Source organism: Populus nigra, chromosome 4, assembly GCF_951802175.1.
Source record: "Populus nigra chromosome 4, ddPopNigr1.1, whole genome shotgun sequence".
Lineage (NCBI taxonomy): Eukaryota > Viridiplantae > Streptophyta > Magnoliopsida > Malpighiales > Salicaceae > Populus > Populus nigra.
In genome coordinates this window covers 24,594,413-24,616,370 of record NC_084855.1, presented here as the reverse complement: position 1 = coordinate 24,616,370, position 21,958 = coordinate 24,594,413, and the positions used below count along the sequence as shown (strand labels likewise).

General features: G+C 34.5%; 2 protein-coding genes and 1 long non-coding RNA gene across 3 annotated transcripts; 1 reads left to right on the top strand and 2 right to left on the bottom strand.

Annotated features, from left to right (window-relative positions):
* Positions 1-1,827: 1,827 nt before the first annotated feature.
* On the bottom strand, positions 1,828-6,565 carry LOC133691785 (pentatricopeptide repeat-containing protein At1g06143-like). Its single transcript, XM_062112374.1, is given in 6 exon segments — positions 1,828-2,855; positions 3,071-3,317; positions 3,394-3,562; positions 3,564-3,640; positions 4,229-4,278; positions 4,346-6,565. Coding segments are annotated over 6 exon segments (2,880 nt in total). The 5' UTR covers positions 6,013-6,565; the 3' UTR covers positions 1,828-2,185.
* A 4,665-nt stretch (positions 6,566-11,230) lies between these two features.
* Positions 11,231-13,083, top strand: LOC133690775 (uncharacterized). Its single transcript, XR_009841501.1, has 3 exons — positions 11,231-11,323; positions 12,246-12,325; positions 12,918-13,083. It is a non-coding gene; the product is annotated as an uncharacterized LOC133690775 (long non-coding RNA).
* Positions 13,084-14,507: 1,424 nt separating this feature from the next.
* On the bottom strand, positions 14,508-17,284 carry LOC133692763 (protein NRT1/ PTR FAMILY 5.2-like). The gene is made up of 4 exons (XM_062113894.1): positions 17,119-17,284; positions 16,763-16,980; positions 15,608-16,179; positions 14,508-15,486 (listed from the first exon to the last, which is right to left on the bottom strand). The coding sequence occupies exons 1-4, from the start codon at positions 17,252-17,254 to the stop codon at positions 14,616-14,618; spliced, it is 1,797 nt and encodes a 598-aa protein (XP_061969878.1). The 5' UTR covers positions 17,255-17,284; the 3' UTR covers positions 14,508-14,615.
* Between the last annotated feature and the right edge of the window lie 4,674 nt (positions 17,285-21,958).

The window sequence follows — 21,958 nt, the reverse complement described above, 5'->3', positions numbered from 1 at the left end:
TAAATTCCACCAAACAATCCTAAGATTACTATAATTTCTGAATCGCTTTAACGTCTCTGTGTCTCTCGGTGAGAGCTAAGCAGTGTTCATGTCTTCTTCTAGGCTATAGCACTCTATAATGACGTTTTGTCCTAGGTGAGGTTCACAACCTTTGTATGACAAAGGTAGAAAGTTAAGAATGAGGTTAAATAAACACTAATTCTCAACCTTTTCTCCATTTCCTGTCTTATAGCCATGCTTGGCATGCCAAGGAAACACGTACTTAGAAATTGTCAATCACTGGTATTTGCACTGTACACACACCTTAGCTGGACATGGACTCTAAGCTCAAAGTTTCTGAAGTGATTGATACGATGATACCTAGGATGGATGTGGTTAGTTTCAACTATATATGTATATGAAGCTGACCCTTTAGCGGAACTTAGATTTACCTCTTATCTTTTCTTTTCCATGAATATGCTGACGACAATATATACAAGTTCTTAACACAATGAGCAACAGGGTGCTTATGTTTGATAATCATGCATGGAGCACAACAGTTCTTAAAAACTGTGGTTGGGACAAAATGAACACCCCACCACAGAAACATACGGAGCTTTTGTTTCTGCTTTGAGAATAATACATGAAAATGTTTGTTTATATATGAACTTGAAACCGACCTATTTAGAAAAAACCAAAGCCAAACAAAACCCCAACTCCTAAATAGGAAAATCAAATTAAAACCTTACTGCGTCCAAACTTTTTTTTTTTTTTTAAATAGCATCCCGCGTCAACAGATTAGAATAAACTGGAGTTCAGGTACATAGGTCACGAGTTTCAGGAATCTCATCCGATGTTGGATGACAATCATTCAGAAATCACAACCCAGTTAGACCAGCAACGCACCCGGGACTTCTTTTTGCTCCAAATTTAGTATGTCACCGTTTTCTTTATGGCCTCGATGCATCTGCACTGCAAATTATCTTAATCAAAAACCTTAAATTTTGAAGCGAGATTATAATATATAATTCATATTATTTATTTTTATTTTCATCACATACACATATTTTAATTACCTTTTTATGTGAAATTGAACCTTTATTCAGCTATTTTTTATACTATCACAGGATAAAAAATATAAAAATAATAGAGATAAAAAAGACATGCCTTTTCGTATATTTCATGTTTCGAAATTATAGAAGTTCATTCTAAAATTATTTATAAATATATTTATTTTACATTTTTATATCTATCTTTTCAACCATTTATATATATATATATATATATATGAGCGCTGCTATGACATTAACCATGCAAGTGAACAATAAATGCCACACTGCTACAAAACAGACCATAATTCAGGTACAGAGGTGCCCGCGCTAGCTTCAGCTGCCATCTATTTCAGCCAGCAATGAGTAAATCTCATCAGAAGCCAAGAATTGATGAACTTGATTTCCTTCTCGATCCAACTGGACCCAGGACATCGTTTTATTATGAGAAGTTTCTGCTATGAGCTACACATGAAATTAATTCAGCTGATCATGTGATTTATGCTATATGGTTTTGCTTTACATTGTTCCATTCCTTCTCAATTTCCCTACTATTTTGTCCTTGCTTCGCTCGGAAAAACTATATTTATGCCAACGGAATGAGTAGTGGTATTATCATTTAATCGACATTCAATTTGACTTATCCTTGTTGAATATTTCCTGTCCCTGTTGGGGGATGATTGTTCTTCAAGGAAACCATAAAAAATGAAAAAGACCAAGCAGATAAGAAAGAAACCTGAAAATTATTTTAATGTAGGTCTAATACTTGCCTATAGAATGCATTTTTACTTGGAATAAGTAACAGAACAGAACGTTTCATCATCTTCATCAAACCTTTGTCATACGTACGTTCATACAAAGATACATACATAAATATTACAAAGAACTAGATTCTGCCTTCCCTCGCTTCAGATACAAAGTAGAAGGTTTAAGTTCATCATCTTTATCCAACCTTCAAGTTTTCATTGTCTTGATGAGCTTTGACCAGTGAATTTTCCTTTTGTTCCTGCAAATCCCTCTTAGTATCAGCGTTCACGTTATAAACAAAGAAGCTTGCAGCAACTAAACAGAGAAGGAAGTTGAGGGAGCTCGATATGGCCAGGAAAGCATAATAGTAGTCTAAACGAGAGTTATCTAGGTTGTCCAAAATCCACCCTTTATGCATGCTTCTTGGTGATTTTAGAAACTGTTGATAGGAGAAAACTAATAAGGAAATTCCCAATTCCCAAGAAGGTGGCGATGTATGAATTCCCTAGGCTCTTCATTCCTTCTCGTGCTTGGTCATAGAAAAACCCTATCTTCGCTGCTTCCACAAAGTTATCAGCAACTCCCATCAAAACAAACTGAGGGAGTAGAATAAATATACTGAGAGGAACTACCTCATTTTTACCAATTATGTTGTGTTCTCTTGCCACACTAAGCCTCTTCCTTTCTGCTAAGCAGGCTGTGATCATTACAATAACATGCAACATAAACCCAATTCCCATTCTCTGCAGCAATGTAATTCCTCTCGGTCTTTTCATGTAATGCCTAGCCATCAGCACAAAGTAACGGTCATAAATGGCTAGGCTTATCAACATGGAGATGGTTACAAAAGCTGTGAGGCACGCTGGAGGGATTTCAAAATGGGGTCCCATGCTCCTGTCCAAGACAGTTCCCTGTTTGATGAACAGGGTGTGCACTTGAGCTAAAATGGTGCTAGGTATGAAAGTAGCAGCCCATACAGGAAGCACTTTAATCATTTGCTTGGTTTCTTCAACTTGGGTCACAGGGAATAGCATCCACAGTGACCTTGAACCGCTCTCCACAGCTGCTTTGTCAAGGAATCTGCAGGCAGACCAGAGCTAGTAAGATCGAGGAAAATGGCTGTAAGGGCAGACTATGGTAGATATATAATGATGCAAGTATTTTGATGCTGTGAATGTTGAATGATGATTGTCAATATTGTTGGAACTGGGTATAGAAAAGGAACTAATGGTAACAAAAATTCTCAAATCATTATTAAATTGAATATTGGAGATATAAAATGTGGAGTATCAAACCCAAGTGAAGAGGTATAGGCAATTCCGAATTTCCCTGATCCTATGTACTCATCCAGGCTAAGCTCATGCAGCTGTTTTGGGTCACCTGGGACGGGTACCTTCCACTTCCTCACAGAAGCTACAATTACTTGATCCATCCTGGTGAATAGGCTCACTGGGGGCAATTTGTTTCTGTAGAATGGAGTGCTTACCAAGAACACAATAATGGAAACTGCCACACCCATTGTTGGAAGGGCATAGCCAAGGGCTCAACTCGCATCATCTTGTATGTACCCCAAGAAGGTGCTTGAGAAAATGGCACCAAAAAAATGTTAAACATCCACCAATTAAAGAATGATAGCTTTTGGTCTTCTTTAGGTTAAAAATCATCAAATTTATCAGTCCCATGGTGGATGCATTAGGCTTGGTTCCACCAGAACCAGCTGCTAATGCTATCATGTACAACGCACCATAGAATGTCCTTCTGTAAAGCAGATGCCTTCGGTCACATCCCGCTTCTTTGATACCATGTCCACAAGATGGAGGCCTCAGTGTTGGCACCGAAACAGCCAGGGTTAACAGGGACATTTCCTGTTTAATTACACAAGTTAGAGAAAAAATGAAGTGATTAGTTTGAATACATCAGGATAGCATGCTAATATTGTCACTTGCATCCTTCTTGAAAAATGAAAAATGAAGCATATCTGAACAGGTTAACAATACAACGCACCCAGGACTTCTTTTTCCACCCGTTATTTCATAACAGTCACCCTTGTCTCTGTGGCCTCATCCCTTAGTACCATAAGCACAATCCGTGACCCAGAATCATCTGACCATCATATCCAACATATATCAGTGCCTGTCACTACAGCTGAATAAGAATGACAAACACAGAGCGCAACATACCTCTACATTTCTGTACAGAATTTTCAACAATCTGCACATTGCATTTAAGATGTATTCAGGGCAGGTGCATAAATAATCAAACTGTGCTATATAATTAATTGGTAATGCAGGATGGATCAAACTTGTGAGTACCACTATACAAGATAGAGTAGAAAGCAAATAGAAAGGTGACTTTTGAGGCAAGAACATATTAAGGCCAGATGCGAAATAGTCAAGGGGCAAAAATTAATGGCAAGGAAGAATTTTCATTTTTATCATATATATCTGGATTACCTTTTTCATGTGAGATCGAACTACGCCTCTGCTCCACTGTCTCTGCTTCACTTAATCCCAAACAAACGTGCAGTGACATCCAGTGAACTTTAAATGCCACGCTGCTACAAAACAGACCATAGTTCAGGTACGTAGCCCGCTAACTTCATCTGCCCATCTAATTCAGCCAGCAAAGAGTAAATCTCATCAGAAGCTGCATGAGATTTATCAGATGCCGCAAATTGATGAACTTGACTTTCCATCTCGATCCAACTGGACCCAGGGCATCTTTTTTCTACCCCCTGCTCCTTCATGGTTAACCTGATCTTTGCAGCCTCGCCCCATCTGTTAACTTCAGCATTCATGTTAACCAAAAGAGTGTAATATCCACTGTTGCCAGGCTCCAAAACCATCAATTTATTAGCAGCAACCTGAGCAATCTCCAAGTTCCTGTGAAGCTTACATCCACTTAGCAACGCACCCCAAATAACAGCATTAGGTTCCAACTTCATTGTTCTTATCAATTGCAGTGCTTCTTCAAGCAAGCCAGCTTTGCTCAAGAGATCAACCATGCATCCATAATGTTCAACTCCAGGAGGGATGGAATGATCTCGTGTCATACTCGCAAACCTCTTACGACCTTCTTCAATAAGTCCTGCATGATTGCAGGCACTTAAAACACTTACAAATGTAACCCCATTTGGCTTAATTTTCTCCCTCTCTATCTTGTCAAACATTGCCAGTGCTTCTTCTGCATATCCATGAACAGCAAGCCCTTCAATCACTGAATTCCAACAGAACAAATTCTTCTCTCGCAACTTGAAGAACATCAAAAGGGACCTATCTAGACTCCCACACTTAGCATACATATCAATCAATGCCGAACCTATGTAGACATCAAGGTTAAATCCATGCTGCATAATGTAGTAATGTATTTCCTTCCCTAAGTCAAGGGCTCCAAGATGAGCACAAGCTGAAATCACAGTTGCCATGGTCACTTCATCTGGGCTGATCCCATGTTTTGCCATCTCATTAAAAACCCCCAATGCTTCTCTAAATCTCTTATTCTGAGAATAACAATTGATCATTGTAGTCCATGAAATAATATCTCTTGCAGGCATTTGATTAAACAACAACTCCGCCACATCAACTTCTCTCAATCTTGCATACCCATCAATCAAAGTATTCCAAGTAGCTAAATTCCTATCAGGCATCATATCAAACAATCTCCCAGCAGAACTCATGTCACCGACCCGCACAAGACCAGAAACCATTGTAGTCCAAGCAAAGACATCTCTTTCAGGCATTTCATCAAACACCCTTACAGATTCTTCAATTCTACCCATACTTGAGTAAAAATCAACCAAAGAAGTTTGAACAAACACGTGTGAATCAAACCCATTTCTCCAAACATGACCATGAACAGCTTCTGCAAACCTCAACTGTGATACCAAGCCACAAGCTTTTATCAACGAAGGAAATGTATAACTTGTAGGAGAAACATTAGCTCTTAGCATTTGAACGTACAATTCAAGAGCCTGAACTGGTTGATAGCTTTGAACAAACCCTTTAATCATTGCATTATACACAAAAACATTAGGAATTTCCATCTGGGTATAGGCTAAAACTGCATAATCCATACGGTTAAAAGTAGAAAGAGCTGATATAAATTGATTCATTAAGTAACAATCTTGGTTTGTATTGGTTTTGACCATGACAGCATACATGGATTGTAGCTGTTTCAGCTTGGTGCAGTGCTTTAAGTGGTTAACTATGGTTTGAATTGAATAACAGTTAGAAGACATTCTATCTTTCGGATTTTCTTGTGGGTTTCTTGATTCTGAGACAATCTTTAGCTATTTAAGGAAGGATACAGTTACCAGATTATGACAAGTTTTAGCCTTTTGAAGGTTAAACTTTCATGTCTGTCTAGACGGAATCCATTCCCTTGTCCAGGCCTAAGCATGGATTTTTTTTACAGGTTCGAGACCTCTTGTATAAAAAAACTTAAGTACTAAATAGAGTAAAATTCTCAAGTTTATTGAAAGAAAAATATCGGGTAAAACTTGTATCTAGGGCTGGCCAGTGGAGGTATTGAATGAATGTGAAAATTTTGTTTGAATTTCTTATGAATTTGTGTGTGTAAACACTGTTTTGATGGCTTAAATTGAATGAATAGATGCTATTGTGACAGTCATGAATTTGTGTGTGTAGAGGCGGTTTCGATAACTTAAAATTGGATGAATAGAGGCTGCTCTAACAACAATGAATTTGTGTTTAAAGGCTGCTGCGATGGCTTTAAAGTTGGACAAATAGAGGCTGCTGTGACAGCCATGAATTTGAGTATGTAAGGGCAGTTTGACTTTGACAGCCTAAAAGTGTAAGGACATAGGCAGTTGGGTGTATTTGCTTTGCGGAAATGTTTTTAAAAATTTTAATTTAATTTATTTTTCTAAAATATATATTTTTAAAATTTTTATATTATTTTGATATGCTAATATTAAAAATAATTTTTAAAAAATAAAAATATATATTATTTTAATATATTTTAAAATAAAAAATATTTTAAAATATAACCACTACCTCACAGTTCAAATGCATTTACATGTTAGATAACCCTACAATGTAAGAACATGATGCCATGGCAGCCTTAAACATGTGAGAATAGAGGCTGTAATAATAACAAAAAAATATTTAAATATGGACTACAATAGCATCTATAAATGCGAGAAATGATCCATCATGAAAGAAAAATTATAAATGTGTATAGGTAAAGCTTGTTATGGTCATAAGAAAATACAAGTACGCTAAAGTTATTGCATTATAAGTGTGAAGGTGTAATAATGTGGATATTGAGAGATAACATATTCAAATAATAAATTAGAGGAAAATATAGCAAGATTGTAAGTCTTATTAAAATTGATCAAATTCTTAGTTTAAAGAATTTAGGAGGACTTGTGAAATTAATTACAATTTAATTGAATTGTTTTGGCATTTCATTTTAAATGCTATTGTGCGAAGATAAGTGTGGATAAGATTGAGTTAAACCAAGTAGATAAATTAAAAAAATTACACATCGAGTTAATAATTTTGTAAAAATTTGAAAGTCGACGTGTGTAAAATTTTGAAAAATATAGATGGAAAATATTGATGCATGGTATAGATTCCTTGAAATGAGTTTAATTGTATAGTAATAAGTATACCTCTTGAAAATGTCAGCAAGGGCATTCATAACTGAGACTTACATGAAGGGAGCTCGTGGGACTAGAATATCAAGTAGATACCTAACACCTCGTTCCATTTAAATTTTATAATTTTTTTATTATTGTTATTTTTCTTAAATGTTGTATCATTGATGACTGAATTTAGAAATGAAAATCATAAGAATTATGTTTTGAGATTGAATTATCGAATGACTCGACTTTAAATGAGAAATTATGAAGTAAATTTGAAAGAGAGATTTGAATTAAATTAAGTTCTCATTTATTTGCTGGAAAGTGGTTTTCTTGGAAAGTGAATTCCTAGAAAATAAATTATTTTTTAATGTTTGGTAGTGTCATGGAAAATAAGTTAGAAAACATTTTCCAGTATTTGGTTATGTTATGGAAAATGAGCTGAAAAATAGCTTATTAATGTTTTTTTTTTCAAGTTGATTAAAATAATGAGGAACAAATCTTACAAATTTAAAAGTTGAATAAGAATGAAATTAAAAAAAAATCTAATTTCATAAATTATCTCAAATAAAATAAATAATAATTAAAATAATGGAGATTAAATCTAATAAATAAAAAAAATTAAAAGATGATGAGTTAAAATAATAATAATAATAAATTCATAAATTATTTCAAATAAAATAAGAAACAATCAAAAGAATGAGGACTAAATTTGATAGATAAAAAATTTCAATTAAAAAAAAAAGAGAAAAGCAAATAACAATCATAAAAATAAGGACCAAAGTTAATATAAAAATTAAATTAAATCAAATTTTAAGGGATGAAATAAAAAAAATTCAAAAAAAATGTATATCAATAAAAAGTTTGAGGACTAGATTTGATATAATCAGTAAATAATATGATATTTTTAATTTTTTCACAACTTCTAGAAAGTGTTTTCCACAAAAAATAAAAGGAGAACACTTTCCTGGAAATCAAGCCAAATTTTTCTTTGACTGAAAAGTATTTTTCATTGATCAATATTTCTAATGGTAAATAAACATAGAAAAGTTTGGAAAGTGATTTCCAGGAAACCACTTTCCAGACAAACAAACGCCCCTAAGTACAAATGTGTAATTGCCTATACTTGTTGATTGGAAAATTTTCTAATACTTAGCTTATCATGTTAACAGTAACTAAATAATTGATATCAATATTAATTGATATATTGACAAACATGTAAGATGTCCTGACACTTATCTATCATGTTAATGGTAGCTAAGGAATTAATATCGATACTAATCGATAAATTGACAAACATGTAAGATATTGTTTTGATACTTATCCTATCATGTTAACGGTAGCTAAAGAATTGATATCGATATTAATCGATATATTGATAGACATGTAACATGCTCTGGTACTTAGCTTATTATGCTAACGGTAACTAAAGAATTGATATCGATATTAATTGATATATTGATAGACATGCAAAATGTTCTAGTATTTAGCCTATCGTGTTAACGGTAGCTAATGAATTGATATCGATATTAATCGATATATTAATAGACATGTAAGATGTTATGATATTTAGCCTATCATGTTAATGACAACTAAGAAATTGATAACGATATTAATCAATAAATTGACATACATGTAAGATGTTTTGATACTTAGCGTATCGTGTCTGATGATAGCTAAGAGAATGATATTGGTGTTATCGGTTTTACTGACAAAACATAAAAGGATGTTCTGATACTTAGTTAACCATGTTGACGATGATTAACAAGATGAATTTGATTTATTCAACGATTTATGTATACAATGATTATAATGGAGAATAAAATATTTAGGTAGGTTGCAATGATTATAGTGGAGAATAAAATATATAATGAAAACCAAGGCAAATACCTACAAAATTAGGCCCTAACAAGCCAGGCCCTCTGGTCCCAGATCGTGAGGGTCCGACTCGATAATTATTTGCTTTTGATTTCAGGCTTGATTTGACCTTGCCCTTCAATGCTTGTCTCGTTAGTATTTGCCATGGTTTTTGGGCCTAGTTGGTCCCAGTATATCGGGCCCCGTTTCGGTAGTTATTTACCTTTTTTTAGGTTTGGTTGGTCTTAACACGTCATAGACCATTTCAGTATTTATTTGCATTGGTTTTTAGGCTCTAGTTGGTGACGGCCCGACATGGCCTGTTTTGGTGGTTATTTGCCTTGAATTTGGGGCTTGGTTTGTTCGTACCCTTCAAGGCATGTTTCAATAGGTATTTGCATTTGTTTTGAAGCTCAGTTTGTTAAGGCCTGTTGTAGCTTGTTTCAAAAGTATTTGCCTTCATTTTTATATGTATTTGCCTAGTTTTTCAGGCTCGGTTAGCCTATGCTTGTCTCAATATATAGTTACCTTGGTTTTTGGACCTAATTTGTCCAGGTTCATCGGGGGCCATTTTAGTGTGTATTTGCCTTGAGTTTCGAGCTCGACTAGTTTTGGCCATCGGAGCCTGTTTTAGTAGGTATTTTCTTTGTTTTTTAGGCTTGGTTGGTCATGGCCCATGAGGGTCAGTTTTAAGATGTTTTTTACTTGGTTTTCGGGCTAGGTTGGTCCTGCCTTGTCAAATCCCATTTCGATGAGTATTTGCCTCGGTTTTCCAGCTCAGTTGGTCCTAGCACATCGGGGCCCCTCTCTATATGTATTTGCCTTGGTTTTTGGGCCTAGTTGGTCCCTACATGTTAGGGCCCATTTATGTGGGTATTTGCCTTGGTTTTCAGTCGTGCTTGGCAGTGACTTGTTGTGCTTGTTTTGATGAGTATTTCCTTGGTTTTAATGTTTGGTTGGTTCCGGACCATGATGGCCCATTTCATGGGTATTTGTCTTAGTTTTCAGGCTCGATTGGTGATGGTCCATCATGGCCCATTTTTGTTGGTTCTTACCTTGATTTTCAGGGTTGGTTGGTCTCGACCTATCAGGGGCCATTCCAGTGTGTAATTGCCTTGGTTTTTTATCTAGGTTGATCCCGGGTTGTCGAGGCCTGTTTTAGAGGGTATTTGCTTTGGTTTTTAGACTTGGTTAGTATAATAACATCAGGGTCTGTGTTAGTAGGTATTTTCCTTGGTTTTCAAGCCTGCATGGTCCTAGCCTATTAGGGCCCGATTCAATGAGTAGTTGCCTTTGATTTCAGGCTTGGATTGACCTTGCCTTTGCCTGTCAATGCCCATTTCGGTGGGTAGTTGCTTTTTTCTTTTTGGGCCCGGTTGGTCTCGACACATCGAGGATCGTTTTTGTGTCTATTTGTCTTGAATTTAGGACCTAGTTTGTTCTTACCTTTCAGGGCTCTTTTGGCTGGTATTTGCCTTTGTTTTTTAGCTTGGTTGGTCAGGGCCTATTTTGGCCCGATTCAAAGGTATTTGGCTTTATTTTCGGGCATGGTTGGTTCCGTCCTATCATAGCTTATTTTAGTGTGTATTTGCCTAGTTTTTCAGACCGATTTGGTCCTAACCCATTTTAGTGAATGTTTACCTTGGTTTTTACTCTTGATTCGTCCTAGTCCATCGGTGGCCATTTTAGTGTGTTTTTGCCTTGGGTTTTGGTTATAGCTGGTTTTGGCTGTTGGGTTTCGCATGTTATTTTTCTTAGTTTTTTTGCTGGGATGTCTTGTCCCATTAGGACCCATTTTGGTGGGTGCTAGCCTTTGTTTTCAGTCCTTGTAATGTTTTGAATTAAAGGGATAGGAAAAGGCTAGAAAGCCCTTGAAGGCTTAGATGTAGGAATAAATTAAATGAGGGGTAGTGTGGTAATTGAACAATAGTTGATAAATATAAATAGAGAGAAGGAAAAAGAAAAGAAAAGAAGAGATCTGAAATTAAGAGAACAAACCGTGAGAGAGAAGGGAGAAAGAAGAAGAAGAAGAGAAAAGAGGGGAAAATAAGGGAAAAGGAAGAGATTGGAAGAAATAAGTTTAAAGGTAAGATTTAGGTTGTTAAATGTATAAATATGTGTTAATTAAGCTTTAATTTTGGTTTTGATAAATGTTAGGGTTTTGAAAATTTGTGTTTTGGGTTTAATTGATGAATTAAATTGAATGTTATAAGGTTGATTGTTATGGGTAATTGATTAATGAGTTGATTATGGAAGATTGTGATGATTTTGATTTATGAATTGTGTAAATGGTGAATGTTGAGTTAGAAATTTGGCAAGAACAGTAGGTAACCTGTGAGAATTCTGAGTTGGAGGTTGAAGATGACGAAAATTTCGGTTTGGTCCCTCAATTTTGGAAAATTACAGTTTAGTCCCCGAACTTTGGAAAATTTCAAATTGGTCCCTGGAGCCTATTCCGAGATTCTGAACAGAATAACATATGAATTATGGACAGAATTACTGTATAGATAAGAGAATTTAACACTTTCAATTTAGTCCTCCAATTTGATAAAAATTACAATTTGACCCTAAAAATTTGGTAAAATTCCAGAATGGTCCCTGGAGTATAATGATATGATCTGGACAGAAATGAGGATGAATTATGGACATAATTTCAGTATATTCATGGATTTATGATAAATTTTAGTTTGGTCCTCCAATTTGACAAAAGTTGCAATTTAACCCTTAAGAATATGATAAATTATAGATTAGTCCCTAGCTGTAATATTACCTTTTTCAAATTGGTTTGATGAATAATTGAGGGTTATTTAGTGAATTATTACCAATTTTATTAATTGTTTTATTATGGATTAGATTTCGGGAAAACTGTTAAATGTTGGGTTTTTAGGAAAGATAACTAGTTAGTTCAAAAACATTTAGGGTTATGGAATACACCCTTAGATAAGTGTATTAAATAGGTTATATATATTATTTGGAGTCATTCTTAAATATGTCTATTTTATATTCAGATAATCCTGATATTCTACCGGCGGGACGTTAGTAGGATTTTCTTCGATATCAGCTTTGAGTTTTGTTGCTTTCGAGTCAGGTGAGTGGATAATTTTACATATGCATGAGAAATATTATAAATATTTGATTTGTTAATATGAATTGGATCATGCTTCTTGATAATATATATGTTGATTATTATCCTTGTTTTGATAAAGCATGATCAATTATTGAATCTGAATTCTTGATATGAACCAACATATATTTTGAATTGACTTCTGAATTGATAGCTCCTCATTTGATTGATGTCATGAGTTGAGCTTTGAGATATGAATATGTTTGTTAGATTATGATTATGAACCTATGGTATGTCAGTCAGAATACTCATGCTAACAGGGTAGTGTTAGTCTTTGTGCACATTGTATCTGAACCCTAGTTGGTCGGGGGAGTCACCAACCTGTGTGGACTGATCATCCCACAGTACGGAGCCTCATGCTCATTGCATTTTGATTTTCTGACGAGTTTTACCATATGATCTTCTTGTTATGGCCAATTTGAGAACACTTCCATAAGAACCTAAAGCCATACTTGTATATACATTTCTCATTGCTGTATTACCTCGTGTATGTATATTGAACGTTATCTACTCACTGAGTTGTTGAACTCACCATCTCATTATTTATCCTTTTCAGGCTTATAGCTTGATAGCAGGTCATTTTGTTGGACTTTCAGAACCTGCTCTTTTGGTAGTAATTTGTACCTTCCTTTATGTCTAGTTAGTGCTCCAAAACTCTGAACTTATATAAACTCTTGTATTAAGACAATTCAATTATATTATAAAGTTGATTTTGTTATTAATGCTGCGTTGAACTCTGATTGAGTTAGGATAAGTTTGTGTGTAAGTTTGGGTTCGCATAGGTATGGAACCTTGCCTATGTGCCGGTCATGGATCCGAGACTCGGGTCGTGACAGTCCTAGTTGGTCCCAACACATCTGGGCTCATTTTCATACATAATTGCCTTGGTTTTCAGGTCTGGTTGGTCTTTGCTCGTCAGGGTCCATTTTGTTGGGTATTTGCTAAAGGTTTTGAGACTGGTTTATCCTAACTCATTTAGGCCTATTTTGGTGGTCATTTGCTTTGGCTTTGGGGTTAAGTGGATTATGGCTCATCACATCCTGTTTTGGTAGGTATTTGCCTTGGTTTTTGAGCCTATCTGGTCCTGGCCCGTTGCGGCCATTTCAGTGGTTATTTGCGTTTGTTTTCAGGCATAGTGATTTCAAATTGTTGTGGCCCATTTCATAGGTATTTGCCTTGGTTTTCAGGCCTTGTTGGTAGCGATCTGTTAAGGTCCATTTTTGTTGGTATTTGCCTTGGATTTTGAGGCCAAGTTGGTCTTAGGTTATTAGAGCGGTTTTAGTGTATTATTGTCTTAATTTTTAGTCTAGATTTGTCTTGGATTTTGATGAAATTTTATAAAAAGTCTCCTGATATATTTTTATATATTGTATTAAAATTTTAGGAGAATTAGAATTTTATGAGGTTTTGCAAAAGTGTTGATGTTATGATAAAATATAAAAAAATGACACAGACTATTTAATGATATTTTTGTAATTAAAAACCAGAAAATGCCTTCCTCTTTTCTTTTTAAGGCCGACATCTAACTTAGGAAAGAAGAACATCTTCTCATTTGTTTTCTCCTCCGATACAAAATGCATGTCCTTCCAAATGGAGAGCTTGAGATAAATTGTGTAAACAACAAAGGAGAAGCAAATGGGAATATACAGAGAGAGGGTTGGTTTTGACAATAAGGAATAAGAGAGAATAACTAGAAATTGGGAAAGAGAAAAAAAGGAAAAAAAGAAGAAGAGTTTGTCAAGAAACCCTTCAATTGAACTCAAACTTAGTTGGTAAGATGTTTCTTAATCCTTATTTCATGGTTCTAGTAGTTTTAGAAGGAGGGAAAGAAAAAAGAAACCCAAATTATCAATTCTAGGGTTCTAGTACAAATTTGGAGAAAAATACTATTTTGTTGCTAATCTTTTAAACTAATATGAATTCATTCGAGAGTGGATTTGGTGCAAGTTTTAGTCTACGAATCCAGTGAGTGAATTTTATTTTTTTAAAAAAAAATTAATATTTTTTTTTAAAAAATCAATGAGTTTTGATTGAATGTTTTTATTGTATCCAAAAAATCTATCTTAGATCAAGTTTCATATTAGCCCGGCCAAGTTTAATAACAGTTTGAATTAAAGTGTTATAGCTCATTGCTAAAGACAAACCATTGTTACCGAAATGAAATTTATGTTTCTAAATCAAAAGACATTTCTTATAGCAAGAGATGATACAATAAGCTCCATAGGACATCGAATACCCAGCCTACGAGTCTTCATTATAAAATCTGAACAGGACTTTTGCTAGAGGAAGTTTCCATTGCTCTCTGCAGATCCCTTTTGGAGTCCATGTCGACATTGTAAACAAAGTAGTTTGCCACAAGCAAAAAGAGGAGGAAGTTGAGAAAGCCCAAGATGGCCAAGAATGCATAATAATAGTCTATGCGAGAGAGATTTAGATTGTCCAAAATCCACCCTTTATGGCCATGTTTCTTAGTGATCCCAGAAACCGTTGACAGGATAAAACTGCTGAGGTAATTCCCAACTCCAATACTGCTACAGAAATATGAAGTCCCCAAGCTTTTCATTCCTTCCGGGGCCTGGTCATAGAAAAACTCTAGCTTGGCTACTTCCAAGAACGTATCAGAAATCCCTACTAAAGCAAACTGAGGTAGGAGTACAAAAATGCTGAGAGGCACTATTTCTAGTTTGCCTACAACATTATGTTCTCTTGCAACACTAAGTCTTTTCCTTTCAACTACGAAAGCTATGATCATGACAATAATATGCAAGATCATACCAATCCCCATTCTTTGTAGCAAAGTAATCCCTCTTGGGTTTTTTGTGTAGTGTCTAGCTATTGGGACCAAGCAACGATCATACAACACGAGGCTTGCCAGCATGAAGATTGTCACAAATGCTCCGAGGCTTGCCGGAGGGATTTCGAAATGGGGTCCCATGCTTCTGTCTAAGGTTGTCCCTTGTTTGACGAAAAACGTGCTTAATTGAGCTAGCATGGCACTAGGTATGAATGTGACCATTAAAACAGGAAGCATTTTTATCATTTGCTTGGTTTCTTCAACTTGAGTCACTGGACATAGCATCCAAGGTGAGGTTGGTCCACTCTTTACAGCAGCTTTGTCAAGCAATCTGCCAGTGCACAAATATGGAGATTAAGATAGCTGGTAATGAGTTATAACAACTGTGGAAAATAATATTAGGTACAAATTAAACAGTTTAGCTAATAATTTGTGAAAATTAGAGGATCGACCTTAATAAATAGGTATGGTCAATCCTATTTCTTGCAGATTTAGCAGACCCTTCTATCCCTAGTTCGTGAAGCTCTTTTGGATCATTTGGGAGGCTAACCTTCCACTTCCTAACAGAAGCCACAAGTACTTGTGCCATCTTGGTGAACGGACTCCCTGCGGGCAATTTGTGCCTATAGAATGAATTGCCGGCCAAGAACACAATGATCGAAAGTGCGAGCCCCATGGTAGGAATGCCATAACCAAGGGCCCAATCTACGTTGTCTTGTATGTAAACCAAGAATGTGTTTGAGAAAAGAGTGCCAAAGAAAATACTAAACATCCACCAGTTGAAGAATGAGAGCTTCTGCTGCTTTTCCTTGGGTTCAAAATCGTCGAATTGGTCTGCCCCCATGGTAGAGATGTTGGGCTTGGTTCCACCAGTACCAACTGCTATTATGTATAGCGCACCGTAGAATATGCCCTTTTGTAAGGCTGAGGCCGTTTTGTCACATCCCTCGTCTTTGATGCCATGACCGCAGGATGGTGGCCTCAGGGCAGGCACCGAAACAGCCAGGGTTAACAGGGACATTCCCTGTTTGGTTATACATGTTCGAGGATCAAATGATCAGTTACTTTGAAGCCATGAGAACATTGTGGAATTTAATACACTCAATGATTCTACGATGGCGTATATGATGCATAATCCGAACATGCTTAATGAGAACATGGATCGAGGGCTAAACCCTGGTTAAGTTTTGCGATTGAAAGTATGTTTGGACTGTAAAAGCATCAAAATCAATGATTGTTTAGGTGATTTTAGATGGTGTTGATAAAAGGATGTTAAAAACATTTAAAAATCTCATTAAGGAGCCCAGATGGCACTACATGATGAAACTGAAAGAAGGTGCAAAAGTCAATGTAATTAAGAAGGATAAGATTTTAAACATCAAGTCACATACGACAGAAAAGGTGCATGTCTCCATCAAAACGAAAATCATGTCTAGAAATTGTCAGACTGCTCTTCTCCACAAGCAGAAATATCAGTATAATGCATGTGGTTTCTGATTCTGTATGAGCAACCACATGGTTGTTCAATTCAAGTAATGAAGATGTCCCAAGAAAATTGAAACATTAGGAGTAAGATGATTTTGTAGAAATTTAGACTTAATTGTTACCAATAGATAAATTCCTGATGCAATGACAAAAGTCCTGAATCGGCCCAGATGAGCATCTGCAATGTAAGCACCCAAAATCGGCAATATCCATACAGTACCAGCCCAGTTGGTGACATTGTTTGAAGATGTTACAGTGCCTTCATGGAGCTTCCTTGTCAAATACAGCACTAGATTCGATACTATCCCGTAGTATGCCATCCTCTCAAACACTTCATACCCTATCATTTAGACCACAACAACATGCACTGTTACAAAATGGAAGCAAAAGCTTATTCATTTCGAGCCAAACTTGATAGGGCTATTTCATGGGTAGTAAACATGTAGTAGCTAGCAAGGAGATTAACATAGTAACTTGCCTAATATAAAGGAGCAAGCTTTCCATCTTCCTGACTTTGATCTTAACGCAGGATTGCCCTTGATGTCCACAGTCCCATCTTCTGTATAATCTTTGCTTCCATCTGCAGCTCCTTTTTCTTCTACTTTACCAATCATGATGGAGATATTTGGTATAGGAACTCAAGGTGATCTTGGCACCAATATCATGTTAATAAGTAGCCTTTATAAAGGATTAGATTGACGTTTAGCACAAGCATTCAACAGTACTGTTAGGTAAAATATGATTTTCGAGTGAGTTTTTTTAACTTCGAATTTTCATCAGCACATCACTTTCTTGTGAAATCCAAATTTTTGCTGCTCGTTCATTAAAACAATTCTGATATTATATTAAAAAACTATATATTACGTAGGATCACAAAATATAATTTACATTATTCATTTTCATAACTTATTTTCAACTTTCCAAAACTTGCTCTTGCTTTCGTTTTCACCTCCATTACCATCCCAGGGTATCTATCAGTCTTACTCCATGAAAGCTAACTTTGGCTCCTTTTGTTTGTGCTATAGCTAGTTCACTGTTCACTTGCCGACTGATCTAACTCACTGCTGACAAACCTAGAAGCAAGGAAGCAGCTAGCATCAAGAGATGTCTTCATCAAAGAACATACCCACTAAAAACAAACAGAAAAACGTGGTAGAGGGGAAGGAAATTAAAGGCTATGAACTGCACGAATTATTCCCAATCCAAAAAATTATGTTCACATTTCTTAGTAAAATTCTGGTGGGCCGCTTTCTTGCTGTCCTGGAGAGGAGAAAACGTTCAAGACACTATTAGAAAATCGATAAATATAAATGAAAATATCGAGGAAATATTTCCGTTGGTAAATTTTCAAGGGATTTTACTGACAAAAATATTCCATCAGTATATACCGAGGGAATTACAGTGGGGAAAAAACTTAAAACAAAGCAAAAAAAATAATAACGTGTCATTTGTACCAACAAAATTATTCCGTCAGTAAATCCGTCAGAATTTTTCAGACAGCTCCAGAACTATTTGCTTTTTAATTGCACTGTTGTTGTTCTTTACGGACAAAATCACCGACGGATTGAAAAGTCGTTGGTGTTATTTGGCGATTTTTTGAAAAAAATCAATTAATTTAAATTTTTCATTTAAATATTACCGACAGAGTGAAAAATCATCGGTAATTGATGGCGGTTTCAGAAAACTTTTTATGAAATTAAAATTTTAAATTAAATATTACAGACGTAATTACCGACGGAATTGTCACGATCCGATCCCCGAACCCATGACCTGCACATAGGCAAGGTTCCCCTCCAAGGTTCCATACCTATGCGAATCCAAACTTCTTCTAACTCAATCAAAGTTCAACACAACAGTAACAACAAAATCAACTTCATAATACAATTGAATTGTCTTAATACAAGAGTTAATATAATTTCATAGTTTTGAAGCACTAACTAGACATAAAGGAAGGTACAAATTACTATCAAAAGAACAGGTTCTGAAGGTTCAACAAAATGACCTACTATCAAGCTATAAGCCTGAAAAGGATAAATAATGAGATGATGAGTTCAACAACTCAGTGAGTAGATAACGTTTAATATACACACACGAGGTAATACAACAATGAGAAATATATATACAAGTATGGCTTTAGGTTCTTATGGAAGTGTTCTCAAATTGGCCATAACAAGAAGATCATATGGTAAAACTCGTCAGAAAATCAAAATACAATGAACATGAGGTTCCGTACTGTGGGATGATCAATCCACACAGGTTGGTGACTCCTCCGACCAACTAGGATTCAGATACGATGTGCACAAAGACTAACACTACCCTGTTAGCATGGGTATTCTGACTGACATACCATAGGTTCATAATCATAATCAAACAGACATATTCATATCTCAAGGCTTAACTCATGGCATCAATCAAATGAGGAGCTATCAATTCAGAGTTCAATTCAAAATATATATTGGTTCATATCAAGAATTCAGATTCAACAATTGATCATGCTTTATCAAAACAAGGATAATAATCAACATATATATTATCAAGAAGCATGATCCAATTTATATTAGCAAATCAAATATTTATAATATTTCTTATGCATATGAAAAATTATCCACTCACCTGAATCGAAAGCAAACAGAAGTCAAAAGCAGACACTGAAGAAAATCTTACTGACGTCCCGCCGGTAGAATATCAGGATTATCTAAATATAAAGGAGACATATTCAAGAATGACTCAAAAGAATATATAACATATTTAATACACTTATCTAAGATTATATTCCATAAACCTATATGTTTTTGAACTAATTAGTTATTTTTTCTAAAAACCCAACATTTAACGGTTTTCCCGAAATCTAATCCATAATAAAACAAATAATAAAATTGATAATAATTCACTAAATAACCCTCAATTATTCATCAAACCAATCTGCACAAGCTAATATTACAGTTAGGGACTAATCTGGAATTTATCATATTTTTAAGGGTCAAATTGTAATTTTTGTCAAATTAGAGGACCAAATTGAAAGTGTTAAAATTTCATATCTGTACAATAATTCTGCCCATAATTCACATGTTATTCAAACAAAATCAACTTCATAATATAATTGAATTGTCTTAATACAAGAGTTAATATAATTTCATAGTTTTGGAGCACTAACTAGACATAAAGAAAGGTACAAATTACTATCAAAAGAGCAGGTTCTGAAGGTCCAACAAAATGACCTGCTATCAAGCTATAAGCCTGAAATTGATAAACTTAATTCTCAAAATCATCTAAATTCTAACACAATTCAAAATCATCTAAATTCTAAATTCTCAGATACCTACTGTTCTCTCCAAATTTCTAACACAATTTCATCATTCAAACAAAATCATAACTCAAAATCATCATCTTTCAATTTAATCTCTCAAAATCATCTAAATAATCAAATACCCACAACAATTAACTCATAACATTCAACTTAATTCATCAATTAACCCAAAACACAAATTTTCAAAACCCTAACATTTATAAAAACCGAAATTAAAGCTTAATTAACACATATTATACATAATCTTACCTTTAAACTTATTTCCTTCAACTCCTTTTTATTTCCCTTTTAATTTCCCTCTTTTCTCTTCTTCTTCTTCTCCTTTTCTTCTCTTCTCCCGTTAGTTTTTCACTCTTAAAACACAACTCTCTTCTCTTTATTTTTTTCTTTCTTTCTATTTATATTTATCAAGTTTGTTGAATTACTACAATACCCTTCATTCATTTATTCCTACATCTAAACCTTCAAGGGCTTTATTGTATTTCCTACTCATTTATTCAAAACATTACAGGAATAATTAAAAAATATTGATATAATTCTCTGTCGGTAATTCCATCGCTAATGCGCCCCAATAAAAAGCTTGAATCCCCTTATTTCACTAGAGACAGACTCATTTCTTCTTCTTCTTCTTCTTCTTCTTCTTCACTATATGTAAAAAACATCAATATCTATTTCTTTCTCTTCTCTTCTATCCTCATCTTCTTCTCTTCTCCTCCATGCTCGGGTATGTCTTCTTCTTCTTTCTTCTTTTATCCTCTTAGTTTTTTTTTAATTAATATGCTTTACGAAATTTTTTTTATCTCCTTAGCTTCACTTGCAACTACATTAATGTAAGATTTTTTTCTTCTTCTTTTTTCATGATTTTTTTCACTATATTTGTTTTTTATTTTATTTTTAAATGTTTTTGTTCTTAATAATTTTATAAATGTTGTTGTGAGATTTTTTTTCATATGAGATCAATTTTTAGTTGATTTATTTATAGGATTTTTGAATTTTTAGCAATTGTAACTTCATTTTTTTCATATGAATTTTTGTAGTTGAATTTATTTTTTTGTTTTATTTATTTGTTGCAAATTTGTTTGAGTTGATTTTCTTATTCTTTTTTCCAAGCATTTTGAGTATATATTATAGAGTGTTGATTTATGTTGATTTAATTATTTTATAATTTTATAAAATGGATTTTTTTAAAATGTTTTTGAATAATTACCGACGGAATTATCGATGGTATTTTGCAAGAGATATACCGACAGAATAAAGCGGGTAAACTTTTTTTTATGCATCTATTCCGTCGGTAAAATTGTTAACTCTTCTTGTAGTGAGAGCTATCACTAGAATCTACAATGCAGGGAAAATGTTAAAAATTAAGCTACAAATCCAATGCTAGCAATGATGCATGCAGCATCTGCTATTCGGCAAGAAAATCCCAAGTCTATATATATGAACACATGCATATATCAACTAGCTATAATTAAGCACTGGTCATTGCTAATTATATATTCGACACTGATGAGGAGGTACGGCAACAAGGCTCTGTTGGTGAATATATATATATATATATATATATATATATATATATATATATATATATATATATATATATATATATATATGGTAGACGAGGTCACTGTATGTGCTCAAAGTTACAAATGTGCTGTGTAGGATTACAAAATTATAGTAAAAGAACAGCAATTTGTACGTATATATATTTTTATATGTATATGAAAACAGGGCCTATGAGGTTGATTGATGTCGTTAAACCACGAATGCATTACTGTTACGTCACCTAATAAATATTCATTAATTAAATAAATTAAGAGATTTTATATATACTAAGACTTAATTTGTATATCAATCGGATAAGGATCTAAAGGTGTTAACTACGCACACCGCAGTTAAGATTCTTAATTGTTTTATAAATTATATATTTTTGTATACATTCAACATGAGTTGTTAAGACATGACATGCATAATCACTATGCATGGATAATGATAAATCATCATAAAATCAATC

What these genes read in the sequence shown, in the direction of transcription:
- LOC133692763 (XM_062113894.1), bottom strand. Translation starts at nt 17,254, where the DNA reads ATGATTGGTAAAGTAGAAGAAAAAGGAGCTGCAGATGGAAGCAAAGAT. An exon ending in AGCTTGCTCCTTTATATTAG is followed by an intron (nt 16,981 to 17,118) that starts GCAAGTTACTAT and finishes TCTAAATGATAG; the next exon opens with GGTATGAAGTGTTTGAGAGG. An exon ending in GACCATACCTATTTATTAAG is followed by an intron (nt 15,487 to 15,607) that starts GTCGATCCTCTA and finishes GTGCACTGGCAG; the next exon opens with ATTGCTTGACAAAGCTGCTG.